At 39.5% G+C, this 19,318-nt stretch overlaps 1 protein-coding gene across 8 annotated transcripts in view; it reads right to left on the minus strand.

The window, feature by feature from the left end:
* Positions 1–326: 326 nt before the first annotated feature.
* The window catches only part of vtcn1 (V-set domain containing T cell activation inhibitor 1), a 29,570-nt gene continuing 10,578 nt past the window's right edge, over positions 327–19,318 (minus strand). For 2 of the 8 annotated variants that reach the window (XM_034693265.1, XM_034693262.1), the window contains exons 2-6: positions 7,968–8,124; positions 5,391–5,455; positions 3,031–3,390; positions 2,178–2,429; positions 332–597 (exon numbers count right to left, since the gene is read on the minus strand). In XM_034693265.1, coding sequence (XP_034549156.1) covers positions 485–597; positions 2,178–2,429; positions 3,031–3,390; positions 5,391–5,455; positions 7,968–7,999 — 822 coding nt within the window. In that variant the 5' untranslated portion in view covers positions 8,000–8,124 and the 3' untranslated portion in view covers positions 332–484. Of the gene's footprint in view, positions 598–2,177; positions 2,430–3,030; positions 3,391–5,390; positions 5,456–7,967; positions 8,161–19,318 lie in introns of all 8 variants that reach the window. The other 6 variants (XM_034693263.1, XM_034693264.1, XM_034693266.1 and 3 more) reach the window with 6 other exon arrangements.

Consider the following 19,318-nt stretch of genomic DNA (forward strand, 5'->3'; position numbering starts at 1 on the left):
ATTTTGTTTTATTCTCTTAAAAGTTACCAAAATATAATTTTTTTAATTTATTTTAGAAACTAATTTTTATTCTTACTTCTTTAAACAGAAATTTAAACCATCAACTTTTCAACCTGTTGATACAAAAACATTATTTGGCACTTATTTTATTTTAAAACACTTTTTGTTTTTGCTTGAACATCACTAAAAATTATGATTTATGTGCCTATTCTTTATTTTCTTTATTTTCTATGTCAATACACTAAGAAATAAAAACATGTAAAATCCTGAAACATTACCTAAAAATCATCCAGATGAAGTCATTATACTTTTAATGACACAAACTCAACGTTTGATAGAGCTGACATAGAAAATAAAATACAGACACATTTGTTTTTACATGGCGACAAAAGTCACGTTTTAATATATATATATATTAAAAAAATATAAAGTTTTAATTTGAATGATTTCATGCACTTTATGTTCACACAGAACTTTTGTGCCTTCAGGTCAGATAACAGATGTAGATGATGATGGTCAGAGTGCTCAGGTACATGGACGTCAGCAGGGATGAAGCAGCGCTGAAGGTGAAGTACGTCCTCCCAAAAATATTAGTGTCTGTAAAATACACAGAGAGATCAGACTTTCAAATGTAATACACTGCAGTCCATGCATTCTCATATTAAAGGATCAGAGTGTAGGTTTGAATGTCACACATTGGGATTTAAATATTGTATATGACTCACAACAACTCTGCTAACCATCCTAGAGTGTAGAAGAAAGTCTTTGAATCTTTTTGATCTGAGCGAGCTTTCTGCAAACTCACTCTAGGAAGTAAGCTGTAAACAAACTGTGACATGAATGGTCAGGACTTCCCCTCTACATCCAGCTCTTAATGTGTGTAGATAGAATGGAGCATTGTCAGGATGAGAGCACACAGTGCAGCTCTGCACTGAGATGTGGCAGCTCATGTCAGTCACAATCAGGAGCAAAACTGGAGCAAACGGCACAGAGCTGCAGAACTTTGAGGGTTGTTTTGAGCTTGAATATCATTAGTGTGATTTGATGGTGAATAAAGCCTCAAGACGGAGCACATAACGGGCACACATGATGGTTTTCTTGCTTCTTTCTGTGTAACCAAGGGAGAAGTTCCGTTGGCTGGTGGTGAGGCTTTCAGCAGTGTGACTGCCCCCTGGTGGCTGGCTGCTGTATAGGTCAAAAAATCTGCAGTCAAACTTTAAAAAATAAATACATGTCGTACGAATGTTTCTCTCATCCGTATGCTGTGGTGATATGTAGTTAGTATTTGACTGTTTTGTGTTCAAGGCCTCTTTTTCCTGAAAAGTTTCTTCTTCGTTGGTTATTAGAGTTTAAAAAACGGGGTTTTACTTCCTGTTTCCTTTGATTCACAGCCGCCGTAGAGTGAAACTTCAAAGGACACACAGCGTCTTGTGACGTCACGCTGTAGGGCGGAGCTTATTACAGTGGCTTCGCAGGCTCTGGCTGCACAATGGCGGCGCCCAGGAGAGGGATTTTTTGGCTTTAGAACCGTACAACGGGAAGAGGCGGAGCAACGCTGTCCATTTTTATTTACAGTCTATGTGTGTAACCATGGTTGCATTGTTTACATACGATATCAGCTGTTAGCAGCGCGTAGCATGTGGATGCTAAACGATGCTAGGCCCAATGTTCCCTGCGAGCTGAGGAGAAGGAGGCAAGGACGATGTCCTGGTATTGAGGTGCAAGCTAAGAAAAGACGACATGGACCTGTCCTTCCACCCACCGTTATGGGGAATGTAAGATCTATCTACAATAAGGCGGACAAGCTAACCCAGCACCAGAGGGAATACTGGCAGAGTAGCATCATGCTAACAGAGCTAACACCGGACACGAACGCCACATTGGAAGGATTTCACCTGCTGTGGGCGGACAGGATACAGGAGAGCAAGACTGAACTAACTGGTAAAGAAGGCCAGCTCAGTCCTGGACCCTGTGGAGGTGGTGGCTGATGGGAGAGTTGTTGCCAAGCTGTCTCTGATGAACATTTCTTTTATATATATTCTTGTTAAATTCTTGTTCTGTACACCTTCTTGTTTGCTGCTGTAACTCCATGAATTTCGAAAACAAAGGTGACTATAGATTTTGAAATTCTCAGATCTCTCTGTGAAAACACGGCGGAACCAACTTTGAAACCATACCTGTCACAGTCGCCTTCGACACGGCGCTCACCAGCTCGTTCTCGATCCTGCAGGTGTAGGTGTCGCTGATGTTGACCGGCTGCAGCATGCTGACCACTTTGTAAATCCCTGCAGAGTTTGGTTTGAAGCTCGTGCTCCCGTTCAGGACGTTCCCAGCCTCGTCTGACCATGTGACGTTCGGTTTAGGGAACCACCTGCTGGCCTCCGCGACCAGGACGCCTTTGGTGAACTTAAACTTGGGCGCTGTGAAGGCTGGGACAGGAGAGTGGGAAGTTAAAGGATGAATCCATCATTTTAACATCTCATTTGTCCTTAAAATAAACCCAACAAAAATTTAATTAAAGTCAAAAAGAACTTGAAATAGAAAGGTGTAGATCGCTCCATGGATGAGCCACCTTATTTAGAATTTATACATTAAATAAACTGTTAATGACACGTTTCCACCTGAAGTAACCAGAACTTTCCAACCATGGGGACACTTTTTCAGATATTAAAAGGTTCCTCCAGTCCATTGGTGTTTGCATTACCACAAGGGTCTAAAGAGCAATAATTACTGGGCAGTTTGGTCTCTTGCTGACTGCAACTAAGTCCTTGTACTCTTGGGATGGGGGTTTCAGTCAGCAGGGACTTTCCAGGGGGAGAAAGTCCTGCTGCTTGATTTAGATCCAGGTTCCCAGTACCTGGGTAGAGTTCTTGTCATGGGCATGCAACTTAGTGCAAACTAATCATCTATCTTCCTTATCTTTTGATGGGATCATGATTTATAAATGTCATATCATAACCACTTGCTCATTAATTCTGAATATGTACAGTTAAGTTTTCACACTGAACCAGGAAAGACAAGTCTTCCTACCTGCCGCTCTGAGATTGATATTGACCGTCCCTTTGCCCTCAGAGGAGCTCATCCTGCAGGTGTACTCCCCCGCATCGCTTTTCCTCACGTCCCTCAGCAGCAGCGAGGCGTTCCCTGTGCCCAAAGCCTCGGGGAACACCTTCGTCCTCCGTTTGAACTGAGAGTTCTGGTCCGCGAGCTCGTCAGCTCCGTCCACGTAACGATGAACGACTCCTGTCAGACCTTTCTTCTCCCAGGTGACTGACGCCTCTCTTAACTTGGCGAGTTCAATTTTGACATTCAGGTAGCAGCTGAGGACGATGTCTTCACCCAGGTTGGCGATGGGTAACGTGTTAGTGCTCGTCACCTCAGAGGAGGAGTCTGTGGGACGAGGACACTTGACTTAGGACACTTTGATGAGTTATATATATATAAATACAGCAAAGAACATAATCCTCTTTCACACAAGAACTGCTGATACTTCACAGATCACTTCAGGTATTCTCTGGAACATGACATTCATACATGCACCTCACAGCAGGAGGTCTGTGTCTCTAGATGGATGGATCACAAAAAGAGCCTGAACTCCCCATCACCAGGAGCATCTGTGTCGTATGGAGCGCAGTTTGTAAAGTTGTGCACACTAAAAATAATAACAGCAACAATTCTCCACATTGAGCTCTCCAATGTTTTAAAAATGTAGAGTGAATTATTAAAAGTCACTTTTTTAAATCACATTTAAAACAATATTTGTGATCTTCTTAATTTTTAATTTTGTTGTGACAAATACATTTAAGTTAAAATCACTGTTAAATCCAAATGCTAAATATGAATCTAAATGTTAAATCTAAATGTTAAATCTGAATATAAATGTTAAATGTAAAAAAATATATGTTAAATGTTAAAAAATACATGTTAAATGTTAAATCTAAATGTTAAATTTTAAATATTAATGTTAAAGGTTAAATATAAATGTTAAATATAAATGTTAAACATAAATGTTTAATCTATATAAAAATGTTAAATGTGAAACATAAATGTTAAATCTAAATATAAATGTTAAATGTTAAATATAAATGTTAAATCTGAATATAAATGTTAAATGTTAAAAAATATATGTTAAATATTAATGTTAAATGTTAAATCTAAATCTAAATGTTAAATATAAATGGTAAATATAAATATAAATGTTAAATGTTAAATGTTAAATATAAATGTTGAATATAAATATAAATGTTAAATGTGAAATATAAATGTTAAATGTAAATGTTAAATGTAAATGTTAAATGTAAATGTTAAATGTTAAATCTTAATGTAAATGTTAAATCTAAATGTTAAATGTTGCTCTGCTATCCTAAATATTTAGCTAATATGCAAATTCACACTGCTGCCTACCGGAAATACAAAAATAAAAGCTTCATAGAGCTAAAATTTTTAGAATCGCAGAGCAACATTTAACATTTAAATGTAACATTTAACATTTAGCTTTAACATTTAACATTTAGCTTTAACAGGGATTTTAGTTTGAATGTATTTGTCACGACGAAATAAAGTGAAAGAGATAACCTCATCATCATCAAACACTGTTCCTAAATGTGATAAAAAAAAGTGACTTTTAAAAATTCAAATTACGTTTTTGAAATTTTGGAGCTGAATGTTGAGAATTGTTGCGGTTTATTTTCAGTGTGCACAACTTTAAAAAATGGTGCTCCATAATGTTGAGGCTGTTTACCTGAAAGAAGAAGGATCCAAACCTTGTTTTAACGGGGTCAGCTGGATCGCAGACGACTCACTCAACAGGATTTAACCTAAATGTTAATTTCTGTTTATTTACAGAGTTAAGTGATTAGTTTATCAAAAATAACATCTTTGTTAACGGATTACAGGTAACAGTGTCAAACTTTTGATTGACTGAGCCCACCTCGGGTCAGGAAGTGTTTTGACAAGTCTTGCCACCTTGTAAAACTCAGCCACACTCCTAAATATGCCAAACTCTGAGTATTTCTAAAATAAAACATTCTGGCTTATAATATTCACCCCCCATATATCTTTAACACATACAGAAATGAGGTATCAAGACCAAAACTGTTTTGATATGGGCTCTAACTGGGTTTCCCCTGGTTTTGGACTCAAGTGGACACTCAAGGTATTGCAGATTTTTACACTTCTACATTAGGCTCGGTTCTTTATTGAACTCCACCTGTCATTACACACTCAAACACACACAAACATTCTTTGTGGTGACTTCTCGTCAAACATGAGTGTCAACATCGTCCAACTTAAGACAAACACAGAATGCAGAACACACCCACGTGTCCCCTCAGGCCTGGCAGAGCCACCACCAAAGATAACAGGTTCTCATGAAGGTAAACAGATCTTACCGGAGAATGCCAGGGCTAGGAGGAGGATGATGAGCACTGAGAATAAGACGATGAGGATAATCATGCTGTGTAACAAGAAAAACACCAACAAAGGTGTGGTCAGAGTTAGAAATGCAGCTGGCTCAAAATAACCCAAACAAGAAATTCCCCTAACTGTAGCTCTGCAGCATTAAATCAAATGTTATTGTTTTGCATTTTGTTGTATAGGTTTAATGTTTTATTTTGCATCATATCTGAATGCTTCTTTTACTGTCTTAATGTGTCATATTGATTGTGTGTATCGTATCATCTCGTAATATTGTATCATATTGTATCGTACTATATTATCTTGTACCGTATCATATGATATGTTATTGTATTGTATCATACTGTATTCTCATATTTTATCGTTGTGTATCGTCTTGTATTGTAATATACTGATCGCACTATATCTTCTTATCTTATTGTATCGTATCATTTCTTTCTGTATCTTCTTATATCATCGTATCATATGTAATGGTAGTGTTTTTCAACCTTTTTTTGAGCCCAGGCACATTTCATACATTAAAAAAATCCAGAGTCACACTACCAACCAAAAGTTTTACAAAATATCACATTTGTGATATTTGCTGTTTTGAGGCCAGTCGTCTTCGGCGGCAGCCATATTGCTGCTGTGGAGCCAGTGTGACGTAAAGAGGCGGAGTTTGAGCCCTCCTAGCCAACAGCTACAGTGTTCCCGCCAAGCAGCAACCTCCAGTCTCAAACGATGAAGCCAATGCGGAAGTGTTATAAACTGCAATACATAGAAAATCCGCTTGAGGCTGGCTGCAGAAACACCGGAAACCACATAGACATGAATGGGAAAAAGACGATCTTTGCAGCATTAATAAACATGTTTACAGCCTGGTTCAAAAAACGGCTTGGCCCTACAACGCTAATCTCTCTATCAGCACACAATGTACGAGGGGTGAATTTGTTTCTAACGTGACGGTTCAGAAGATATTAAGATTATGAGTTTTGCCCAAATAAGGACATAACTGACGTGACTCCCGGTCGGGAACACACAGCCATTGGCTAGGAGGCTCACACTACGTCACACTCTGCCTGGTTGGTTGAGTTCCATATTTCCAATATGGCTGCTGCCTTCGATTTGCTTCCAAACAGCGCTCAGGAACAGATTGGTGACGTCACGGATACTACGTCCATATTTTATACAGTCTATGGTTCCCGCAGGCAGCTGTGCCTCTCACTGGAAGACTCATAATCTCAACATCTTTGAAATTGCCTCATTAGAAAAATATTCACCCCCCTCACAGTGAGATCCAATCGAGAAATGAGCTATCCAGACTACACTCGTCTTTTGTACCAGGCTGTAAACATGTTTATTTCTGCTGTAAAGATCAGCTTTTTCCCATTCATGTGTATGTGACTTCCGGTACTTCGGGCCAGCCTGAAGCGGATCCTCGATGAACTGCAGCTTTTAGCACTAACGCATTGGACTCATATTTTTAGACCGGAGGTTGCCGCTTGATCATATCCTATCACACTGTATCATTGTATTGCATCAAATTGTACTATATCAACATCATATTTTATCGTATTGAATTGTATTGTATTAAATCGTCTTGCATCATATTGGATTGTATCGTACGGTATTGCATCATATCGGATCATTCCATATCAAATAGTATCGTATCTTATAGTTCATATCTTGAAGTATTGTACTGAACTATTCCGCTTCACTAGCGAGGACCACACCATCAAAATATCGCAATTTGACAATTATTAATTGCTTTTATTGGAATATGTTTCCGGTGAGTTTATCAGGGCATCCTCCGTAGCTTTCTGGGTTTGACTAAACCCCTTTGGAAGAGTTTCATAGGATGAGCTGTGGTCCTGCTCCTGAAACTTTGCTGTATAGTATTACATCATACTGCTGTGTATCATATTGTAATGTAATGTATAATATCATGTATTGTATTGTACTCTATCTTATCTATTTGTAAAGTAATCGATCATGGTATCTGTTGCATTACATTATCATACAGTACTGCACAGTACTAGATCACATTAAAAACTACAATAATTAATATTTTTCTACTGTATCATTTTAATGTATCTTTGTATATTGTATTGTTTGCAACACAGTCTTTTGTTTAGTGTAGTTTCATGGATTTTTTAACTTTTGTGTTGAACAGTTTCATCTCTGAAGGCCTCAAAACTGTTTTCATAAGCCTCTGGGAAGTCATCAGGGAACATTGTTTTTTGTGAAGGATCAAACTATTATTAATATTCTGTGAATTATTGTATGAAATCTAAAAATATTACAATATGAGTCTCAGTCAGAAAAATTGCAAGATTCTAAAGTTTTATTGACAAAATACATAAAAAAACCTCAAAGTCACTCTAAAATTATCAATTTTATGTCATGCATTTCTATTTTTGTTTCAAATTGTGATTACTTTTATTAGCAAGTTGGTTCTCTTACTTTTACTATTTTGGCACACTTCTGATTTGTCATTCTTTTTTTGTCATGAGAGACTCTTAAAGCACTAGACTGCGATCAGTAGAGAACACATTCAAACTTTAATACTACACCTGTAGAAGATAATTTGCCCGATTGAAGCCATGGCTGCTGACGAAAAATGAAAAACCTTCCCGTGGCTCAAGTCAAAGGTCCAGTCGTTCCATTCCTCCTAAGTATCCTCTGCTCCTCCAAATGGTTCCCATGCATACTCCAGTTTCTGAAAGACTCCTCCACAGACAGTCTGCATTGTTTTCCCTCGCAGCACTTTTAACACGACACCATGAGTAAATATTACCTTTAAGGTGTGTACCTCACACTTGTTGACATTAAGTCTCTTTAGTTCGTTTATCTTATCAAAATAAAGGTGCATGAGACTAAATGACTGAAAACACGAGGGGTGAATTTTTTTCTAACACAACGGTTCAGAAGATAATAAGATTACAAATTTTTGCCCAAATAAGGACATGACTTCTCCACCTTCCAAACATTGCACTATTGATCTTGTTTTTGACATCAAGGCTCCGACCTCATCACTCCTCTCAGATTAACTTTACACGAATGCCACTTTGCAAAACTCTGCCCACTTTCTTTCTACAGTTCATTTCAACAATGTTCCTACTTCACCCATATATAAAACTATGGCAGTTAAATCCTAGACTAGAGGGGCATCTGGAGGCACTTAATTGAAAATGTATCCATTGAAAGGACATCCGTTTTTTAGATTGTGTCCATTGGAAGGGCATTTAAAGGTTTGTTTAAAATTTCTTCAATAGAAGTATATATAGAGGAAACTTCTTCCACAGTTTATCCACTGGAAGGGCATCCAGAGGTCACTTTAAACCTTTTATCCACTGGATGGGCATCCAGAAGGCACTTTGTTTTCAATTTGTCCACTGGAAGGGAATCCAGAGGTCACTTTGTTACATTCTATCAACTGGAAGGGCATCCAGAGGTCACTTTGATACCTTTTATCCACTGGAAGGGCATCCAGAGGTCACTTTGATACCTTTTATCCACTGGAAGGGCATCCAGAGGTCACTTTGTTACATTCTATCAACTGGAAGGGCATCCAGAGGTCACTTTGATACCTTTGATCCACTGGAAGGGCATCCAGAGGGCACTTTGATACCTTTGATCCACTGTAAGGGCATCCAGAGGGCACTTTGATACATTTTATACACTGGAAGGGCATCTAGAGGTCACTTTGATACATTTCATACACTGGATGGGCATCCAGAAGGCACTTTGTTTTCAATTTGTCCACTGGAAGGGCATCCAGAGGTCACTTTGTTACATTCTATCAACTGGAAGGGCATCCAGAGGTCAATTTGATACCTTTTATCCACTGGAAGGGCATCCAGAGGTCACTTTGATACCTTTGATCCACTGGAAGGGCATCCAGAGGTCACTTTGATACCTTTGATCCACTGGAAGGGCATCCAGAGGGCACTTTGATACATTTTATACACTTGAAGTGCATCCAGAGGGCCCTTTGATACATTTTATCAACTGGAAGGGCATCCAGAGGGCACTTTGATACATTTCATACACTGGAAGGGCATCCAGAGGTCACTTTGTTACATTCTATCAACTGGAAGGGCATCCAGAGGTCACTTTGTTACATTGTATTCACTGGAAGGGCATCCAGAGGTCACTTTGTTACCTTTTATCCACTGGAAGGGCATCCAGAGGTCGCTTTGTTACGTTGTATTCACTGGAAGGGCATCAAGAGGTCACTTTGATACCTTTATCCACTGGAAGGGCATCCAGAGGTCACTTTGATACCTTGTATCCACTGGAAGGGCATCCAGAAGTCACTTTGATACCTTTTATCCACTGGAAGGGCATCCAGAGGTCATTTTGATACTTTTATCCACTGGAAGGGCATCCAGAGGTCACTTTGTTACGTTGTATTCACTGGAAGGGCATCAAGAGGTCACTTTGATACTTTTTATCAACTGGAAGGGCATCCAGAGGGCACTTTGATACATTTCATACACTGGAAGGGCATCAAGAGGTCACTTTGATGCATTTCATACACTGGAAGGGCATCCAGAGGTCACTTTGATACATTTAATACACTGGAAGGTCATCCAGAGGGCACTTTGATACATTTTATCCACTGGAAGGACATCCAGAGGGCACTTTGATACCTTTGATCCACTGGAAGGGCATCCAGAGGGCACTTTGATCCATTTTATCCACTGGAAGGGCATCCAGAGGTCACTTTGATACATTTTATCAACTGGAAGGGCATCCAGAGGTCACTTTGATATATTTTATCAACTGGAAGGGAATCCAGAGGTCACTTTGATACATTTTATCCACTGGAATGGCATCCAGAGGTCACTTTGTTACATTCTATAAAACTGGAAAGGCATCCAGAGGGCACTTTGATACATTTTATCCACTGGAAGGGCAACCAGAGGATCCTTTGATACATTTTATCAACTGGAAGGGAATCCAGAGGTCACTTTGTTACATTTTTTCAACTAGAAGGGCATCCAGAGGTCACTGTGATACCTTTGATACACTGGAAGGGCATCCAGAGGGCACTTTGATACATTTCATACACTGGAAGGGTATCAAGAGGTCACTTTGATACATTTCATACACTGGAAGGGCATCAAGAGGTCACTTTGATACATTTCATACACTGGAAGGGCATCCAGAGGGCACTTTGATACATTTCATACACTGGAAGGGCATCCAGAGGGCACTTTGATACATTTCATACACTGGAAGGGCATCCAGAGGGCACTTTGATACATTTCATACACTGGAAGGGCATCCAGAGGTCACCATGTTTTCAATTTGTCCGCTGGAAGGACATCTACTGTTTAGAATGTGGCATTCTTCAGACAGGGGGAATCCACAGGAAGTTTTTTGTTAAGATCTGTTGTGAGATGAGGTTGTTTTTACAATTATCCTCTTGATGAAAGTTCAAGAGGATCTACAGCTGCAGTTTTTCTTTCATTTTCATGTGACAACACCTCTGTGCCATTATTATGCAAATGCTGAGGTCTGGCACAACATGGTTTAAAAAAGTGGCACTCTTTTTACTTTCCATTTCCAGGAGAAACTTTAAAACTTTCACGACCTTCATCTCCTGTGTAGACAGGATCTTTTTAAAGTCAGGGAAAGAACTGGAGCAGCTTTTCAAACACTCAAACCGATATATTTGGTTTGATTTTTGATATCTTTGGCCAGTATGCCTCTCCTTACTCATGACTTTCCTCAAAGACTCGTGAAAGTTTTCACTCATGCTGTGAGTACGTTCCTGCTGGTAGCCATCTTCTTGATACTGCAGTACATATTTGATATGGATTTTGTGTGCTCGTGCAGACCGGGAGTACATCTGAATGCTGTACTGTTCATCATTTTTCCTCCTGTGGTTCTTGCCTGGTTGGTCTACATCACTGAGCCCATCCACTGGAGGAGGATTTTTCCAGGATGGTGTTGTCGACGTAGGCGTAGCAGCAATTGTCTCTGCATTCTGTTAAAGTTTATCCTGGACTACATCAGTATGGGGGTTGTATGGTTCACCATGGTTCTGTTTGATGGAGATTGGTACCTGTGCCTGCAGACAAACCTGAACGCCTCTCAAACTGGAATTCCTTGCAGGGAAAATCTGACCTACGAGGAGAACCGCATTAAAGCTGATTATAAGACTTCATCACTAGTAAGTAACAGGACACAGCACTTAAACATGCAACAGGAATGAATGGGAAATAAAGTTAATTTCGGAAGGAGATATGAAAATACCAAAGTATCTCAGATGCATCAAAAAGTGAAACTTTTTAAAAATCTGGCTCTTTGTTTGTGTGCCCAGATTTGACATGTAGGATCATGCTTAAGTTCTCTTGTTAATTAACCATGAATGTGAAAGGTTGCAGAGGTTTAGTTAAAACATTTTTATCTGTTTAAACTTTAAAACTGGAAACCAGCATTGCAACTGAAGTCAATTACATCAATCAATCAGTCAAGCTTTATTTATATAGCACTTCTCATACAAATCAACATGGTGGAACTAGGGTTTGTATGTATGCAGCTCATGTCACTCTTACACTGAGCATACTCCATGTAACAGGCTCCCTCTGCTGGCCAGACATGTTATAGGTGAAAATCAACATTTGCTCCTATCATTACATCTCCCTTTCTTTCAAAAAAGTTGAGGAACTTTTTTTTTTAAACATGACTAAATCTTTTTATATTTGATGTTTCAAGAGTATGCCACCTTGATGCAACCTTAAGTCTGTTGAACTTGTGTATGTAACTACAGAAAACTGAATTGTTTCATTCATTTACTTTGTTTAAATCCTCAGAAAACAGATTGAGGGAGAACCTTAGTTTGCAACAGTGCCGAGCTAAAGACAACAATAAAGCAAATTCAGATAAAATCAGGCAGTTCCAAATGAATAATTGGAGAAGGATAGGGGACAGCAGTGAGAAACAAAAAGAATAAAACATGCAATTCATAAATAAAATGGTGTAAGGGCAATAATTTGACATTTAAATTTATAAAAGCAGCAATTGCTAAAAGAATAAAAACAAAAGCTATTTCAGTTTTAAAGCAAAAACAATTCAAATGAATGATATCAGAAATAAAACTCAAGCATGGATACTAAAAGAAGATGTCTCTTTTATCAACATTAGTATAACATGTAGCTTCTATTATATTAACCATGTTTAGTGGTTTAACCTTTTTTAATCATGTAGTTTTAACACGACATGCAAAATCCTTAAAACTACAAGATTGCTTTATGTCAACACAACTTAATGGGTTTAGGTAGGAATCTCATCTGCAATAGCTCTTCAGAGCAGAAGGTGGCAGTAACGTGTGACATCTAAGGTGGAGAAATGTCTTAATCAGTAAGCACTTATTTTAAAGGCAATCAAGGCAAGATCCATATTTTGTGTTAGTCATTGTTTGCCAACAAACCCAGTCTGTTTTGTGGTCTTTTTCCAAACTTGACACCAACTAAGGCTTGGCACGTTTAAACTGCTAAATGTAAACATTCTTGATATGTCAAAAATGTCTTATTTTCTCAATAACTACGATTATAGAGTTTATTTTCACATGACAAAAAGGTTTGTCTCACAGTTCAAATCATTTCTGATGATTGAACGTACGGGCTGCACGGTGCAGTGAGTACCGCTGTTGCCTCAAAGTCAGAAGGTTCTGGGTTCGACTCAGGTGTCTTTCTGTGAGGAGTTTGCATGTTTTTCTTGTGCATGAGTGTGTTCTCTCAGGGTACTGCGGCTTCCTCACACACTCCAAAAACATGCTCACCAGGTTAATTGGTCTCTCTAAATTGCCTGTAGATGTGTGTGCGTGAATAGTTGTCTGCCTTCCGCCTGAAGTCAGCTCCCCACAACCCCGAATGGGATGAGCGGTCAAGATAACGGATGGATTGAACTTACTTTAGTTTTGTTAAGTCAGCATGATTAATTAGTGTAATTGTACCATTCAAAATTAAGTTGCAAACATTGCAAATAAGTAATGGTAACTCCGCTCATCATGACAGTTTGTTGTTGTAGTTAAGTGAAATACGATCTGGTGATAACCAGAGGTGGGTAGAGTGTTTTTATTAGCATGCTACCTTACTGCTCTTATAAGTTAGTTTAGATTACTTTCCAACATTTCTAACTTTCTAACTGCTTTTTAAGATTTAATATTAACCAGTACGATCCTTTGTGTTTGTTTTCCAGGACTACGGCCTCATTGCCATCTGTTCTTTTGTTATTGTTTGGTCCATTGGTGAAAACATTCACAGCTGTTGTGTCAGAGATAAGACATGCTGTGGAAGCTGCTGTTCCAAACGGAAGACTCCTCCTCACTACAGAGTGGTCTATGAACATCTTTTGGAAGAGCACGTGAGAAGCCATTTGAAAAACGAGCTATCAGAAATAGCAAAAAAAAGAGCAAAGGCAATCTGTAGGCCTCTCCTTCAAGAGATCACTCATCATGAGCTGGAACTGAACAACAGTGGAGAAGGAAACAACAGTGACGAAACAGCTTTGGACCCCTGGTGGAGTATTTCAGCCTCTGATTTCCACTCCAAAGACCTGCCTCAAGACCAACCACAAGACAATCCACAAGACCATCCACAAGACCATACACAAGACCATCCACAAGACCATCCTCAAGACCATCCACAAGACAATCCACAAGACAATCCACAAGACCATCCTCAAGACCATCCACAAGACAATCCACAAGACCATCCACAAGACCATCCACAAGACCATCCACAAGACCATCCACAAGACCATCCTCAAGACAATTCACAAGAACATCCACAAGACCATCCACAAGACCATCCTCAAGACAATTCACAAGACCATCCTAAAGACCATCCACAAGACAATCCACAAGACAATCCACAAGACCATCCACAAGACCATCCTCAAGACCATCCACAAGACAATGCACAAGACCATCCACAAGACTATCCCCAGGACAGTCTTCAAGACCATCCACAAGACCATCCTCAAGACAATCCACAAGACAATCCACAAGACCATTCCCAGGACAGTCTTCAAGACCATCCACAAGACCATCCCCAGGACAATCTTCAAGACAATCCACAATACCATCCACAAGACCATCCCCAGGACAATCTCCAAGACAATCCACAAGACCATCCTCAAGACCATCCCCAGGACAATCTTCAAGACCATCGACAAGACCATTCAGAAGAAAATCTTCAAGACAATCCACAAGATGATCCAAAAGATTATCCAAAAGACCATCCACACAGACCATCGACAAGACCATTCACAAAATCATCCAAAAGACTATCCACAAGACAATTCACAAGACCATCCTCAAGACCATCCCCAGGACAATTCACAAGACAATCCACAAGACCATCCACAAGACCATCCTCAAGACCATCCACAAGACAATCCACAAGACCATCCTCAAGACCATCCTCAGGACAGTCTTCAAGACCATCCACAAGACAATTCACAAGACTATCCTCAAGCGATCCACAAGATCATTCACAAGAATGTTCACAAGACGGAGGGTTCTCAGCAATGCCAAACAAGTGTTTGTGTTTTTAATACTCACTATAATTGAAACATAGCCAGAAACAGATCACATCCAGTCTAGTTGACCGGTCATTAATCATGACCTTCTCCAAAGACTTGTTAACGCTCAAAGTTACAAAAACGTCAGGGGAAGTTTTTGTAACTTTTTTGTAAGACGTGCAGCCCCTAATCTCTGGAACTCCTTACCACTAACCATCCGTAACTCAGACTCCCTTCCAAATTTCAAATCCCGCCTCAAACCCCTCCTTTTAAGAACAGCATATTCTCTGTAAACACCTCACATGCACCTTTTTTTAAATTGCATTTCACCCTTCCATTCATTGTGTTCTTTTCATGTTGTATATTGTTTGTTCTATTGGGTGCTTTTTTATATTAAGTGGGTTTTTATTATTGTTACATTTGTATGGTGTCCTGAAAGACGCCCATTAATAAAATGTATTATTATTATTATCATTGTTATTATTAACGTCTCATCCTCTAACAGGTTAGATTGCAACTCAAGCACACAAAGTCCAAACTAACTCAAAATGTACATATCACAATACGATCAGAATCTCTTCCTGCAAACATGTCTGTGTCATTGCTGCATTTCTGACACCAGGGTATAAAAGCTTAGAAGCCTTGCTTGATTCAAGACAGAATAAAGGCTTTAAACTGTCACTCAAGTTGCATCCATGCTTCCTTGACGTGTATTTTTCACCTACATCTTAGTCCCTACCACAAGAGATGTATGGACATAGGCAAAAAAATGAAGAGAGGGAGAGAGAGAAGAGAAAAAAATGTGTTAAAAAACATAACGCATCCTATTCTGTGTGCTGCGGGATCAGATGTCAGTCAGCTCCTGTGTGTGTGTGTGTGTGTGTGTGTGTGTGTGTGTGTGTGTGTGTGTGTGTGTGTGTGTTACCTGTTTACTTGCAAATAAACACAACCTCTGTATCTTCTGTGTCCTGATCAGAATCAAATAGACCATTTTGTATCAGTAAAATGAGTCATTATTCAATAATTCATAAATTAATTGCATTTTTATTTAGTGTGTACCTAATTATGACATCTGTATCTTATTGACACAGGAAGACTCATTTTAGGATGTCTAAGGCCAGGAAGGAATCAGCTTTATACTGTATGAATGTTAAAGCTAGGGTTGGTAGTCATTGAAAACTAGCATGAATTTGAATGTAGCACTTCCTCAGGACTCCGTCTAACCCCTCCCCCCCTCCCCTCGGAGCTCCTCCAAAACGACGCCCCGACTCACATGCACAAGCACCGCTGAGTCACGACCATATGATAGTGACTGATTCAAAACTGGTCCTCACCAAAACATTCTCATAGTGAAAGTTCAAAACACAAACATGAAATGTACGCTCTGCAGGAGGCGGGCAGAACGGCAGGATGGGATTTGATTGGTTTCATCATTTGGCTCCTGACGGCAGGGATTGGTTGGTGTTTTCCCAGGTTTGCTCCGGCTGAAGATAGCTGCTTTTTTCACTCTTTTTTTAAGAACACATTATGTATTGATTACCATCAGGACATAGAGATCATTTAACTAGTATAACAAAAAGTGTATCTAAAATCTGACTACCAACCCCAGCTTTAATAACATGAATCTAAAATAATATCCAGTGCTTAATTCATTGTGTCTCGGAGCACAAACAGTGACAAAAAAAGTCAAAGAATCTATAAAAACTGTACAGAGTCTGAGGCACACTGTATTATTCTCAATAAACAGTCAAAATGAACTAAAGAGCAGCAGCTGTCAGCACTGTGCATCTCTGAGTAACAGCTCTGCTTCAGCACCACGGACAGCGCCGCATTTTCAGCACCAACAATGAGAACAATTTCAACTTTTCACAGCACAAGTTCCTGCTCGAACATCCCAAGACTAACAATAGTTATATGTCACAATATTTACACTACATGCATTTAAAACATTTCATAAAACAATTCAACTTATTTGCGTAAGATGTGCATAAGGTAGGACAGCAGCGGACAAGTAGTTGTTGTTGTTGCCGCTGGCTAAAGTCTAGCTAATTCGCCCTAATAACAGTGCAGGTGTGCTCACACTTCTGTTGGGTTCAAAACACATAAAGATTCACAGCAGTTACAACCACCACAGAGGCAACAAACTCCAGCTGCTCTTTTTTTTGCCACACCTCATCTTCTTCTAATTAATATTTGCTATATAGTTATGCTTATTTTCTGTACAAGGGCAACTGCAACATCTACATTCCCCCTAGGGATGCAAGAAGTATTTCTGATTCTGGTTCTGCAGCTTTAACCCGATCACTTTACATAAGATAAAGACCCTGGGTTACATTAGCTCAAGTAAAAAAAAATGCCATGGTGCATTTAAAGAAAATGTGTTCTGTGATGTGGTATTTGCAATCTTATAGAAGTTTTTGGAGGTATTTGAATTACATATAATTTAATAAACATTATTATTTTTTAAAGAAGAGGAGCTTGAAGAGGAAATTCTATGAGACATGGGAACCTTTCTTAACCTCCTTTCATAACACTCAATCTAAATCATCATGACATGAGTTTTGATCGGGCCCTTGGCATAAAATGTAAGATCTGACTCTGTGTGGTGTGCTGCAAACTAACTCTTAGATATTATGACTTCATTTTTTCAGGACAGCTGGGGATGGGAGAGTGGGAAGGGCTATTGCACTATATCAGGTATTACAGTCTCTGCCACTGCCGGTGTTTGTCTTACTTGTTCTGCACATTACTGTGCCATTTGTGGCAATGTGGAATATTTCTGCCCAACCCTGGTGTTTTCTGTTTTATTTATTTATTTATTTTGGAGGGGGGGGGTTGTGTTTTTGATTTTTGTATATATATGTAATGAAAACTCAATACAGATATTTGAAATATATCAAAGAGGTAATTCGGTGCTCAGCTCTTGCAGGGCTTGACACAATCTGGTTTCACAGTAAATAATCTGGCATTACTAGAAGAGAACTGAGGCAACTCTCAGACACATTTCATGACCACAGTATAATAATAGGCCAACCTCAAGTCTGCATGTGACACGGTACATGCAAAGTGGTTTATAAATGTCAGTTTCTAAACACAAACAAAAACCTTGCAGAGGCATTGCCACAAAGTTGCAAGGTTGCAGGTTTTCTGTGAGAACATCCTCATTTTGTTTGCTCTTCTGACTGAAAAAGCAAAAAAGAGGAAATTGGAGCTCTGGGACAATGAGGCAAAATGGTCTGTTTGATGTCCCATATTTATCAAAGCGAGTTCAGAAGATAAAGAAACATGGAGGGCAAACTATGCTGTCAGTCGGCCATCTTGGCCTGAGCTTTAGCAAACAACAAAAAACAAGGAAAAGAATATGTGTGAATAAAACCACAAGCTGGTCTTCGTTTTCAATATTCCACGTAGCTCGGGGCGTAGTGGTGTTTACGTTCCATGCCATATCTGTGAGCTGTCAGGGGTGCTACCCAGTCGGGCCTGGGGTGGGAGAGTTATTTCAACCAGTCATCACCAGTAGGGTCCTGTCCCTGTTAAAGCCCCAACAGGTAGGAAACAGCCAAAGCTGCACAGGGAGAATGCTCACAGGGTGATGGACTCATTAGCCTGTAGTTATTCCAAGCAGGAACCTCCGGCCATGAGAATTGAAGCCAATGCGGAAGTGCTATAAACTGCAGTTCCTCGAGAGTCCGCTTGAGGCTGGCTCTGGAAGTACCAGAAACCACATACACACCAATTCAAAAAAGCCAATCTTTACAGCAGAAATAAACATGTTTACAGCCTGGTACAAAAAATAAGTGTAGGCAGTACCCACTGCCTACTACATTCGTAGGTAGTATGTAGCAGGCTGTTTCAAAAACAGCCCCAATCTATCTGAAACACTACCAACTCAGCAAAAGGGAAATAAGGCTTTATTTTAACTACATTTTTAAAATGTAGTTCATAGGTGGAACTTCTTGAAATTCTAGGGAATAACTCATAGACTGTATAATAAATGGACGTAGAAACCGTGACGTCACCCATCTGTTTCTGAAGCGCTGTTTTGAAGCCAATCGTCGGCGGCCGCCATATTGGAAATGTTGAACTCAACCAAACTTCTGTCAAGCTAGTGTGACGTAAAGAGGCGGGGTTTGAGCATCCTCGCTAACAGCTACAGCGTTCCCGCCTGTCAATCAAGTCGGCTGTGCCTCTCATAATGATCTTTGAAACCGCTGCGTTATGAAGAAATTGACCCCCCGTACAGTGTGTGCCGATCAAGAAATGAGCTATCCAGACTACACTTGTTTTTTGTACCAGGCTGTAAACATGTTTATTTCTGCTGTAAAGATCGGCTTTTTTGAATTGGTGTGTATGTGGTTTCCGATACTTCCTGTGCCAGCTTCAA

The sequence above is a fragment of the Notolabrus celidotus genome, chromosome 10 (genome assembly GCF_009762535.1).
Source record: "Notolabrus celidotus isolate fNotCel1 chromosome 10, fNotCel1.pri, whole genome shotgun sequence".
NCBI classification, from domain to species: domain Eukaryota; kingdom Metazoa; phylum Chordata; class Actinopteri; order Labriformes; family Labridae; genus Notolabrus; species Notolabrus celidotus.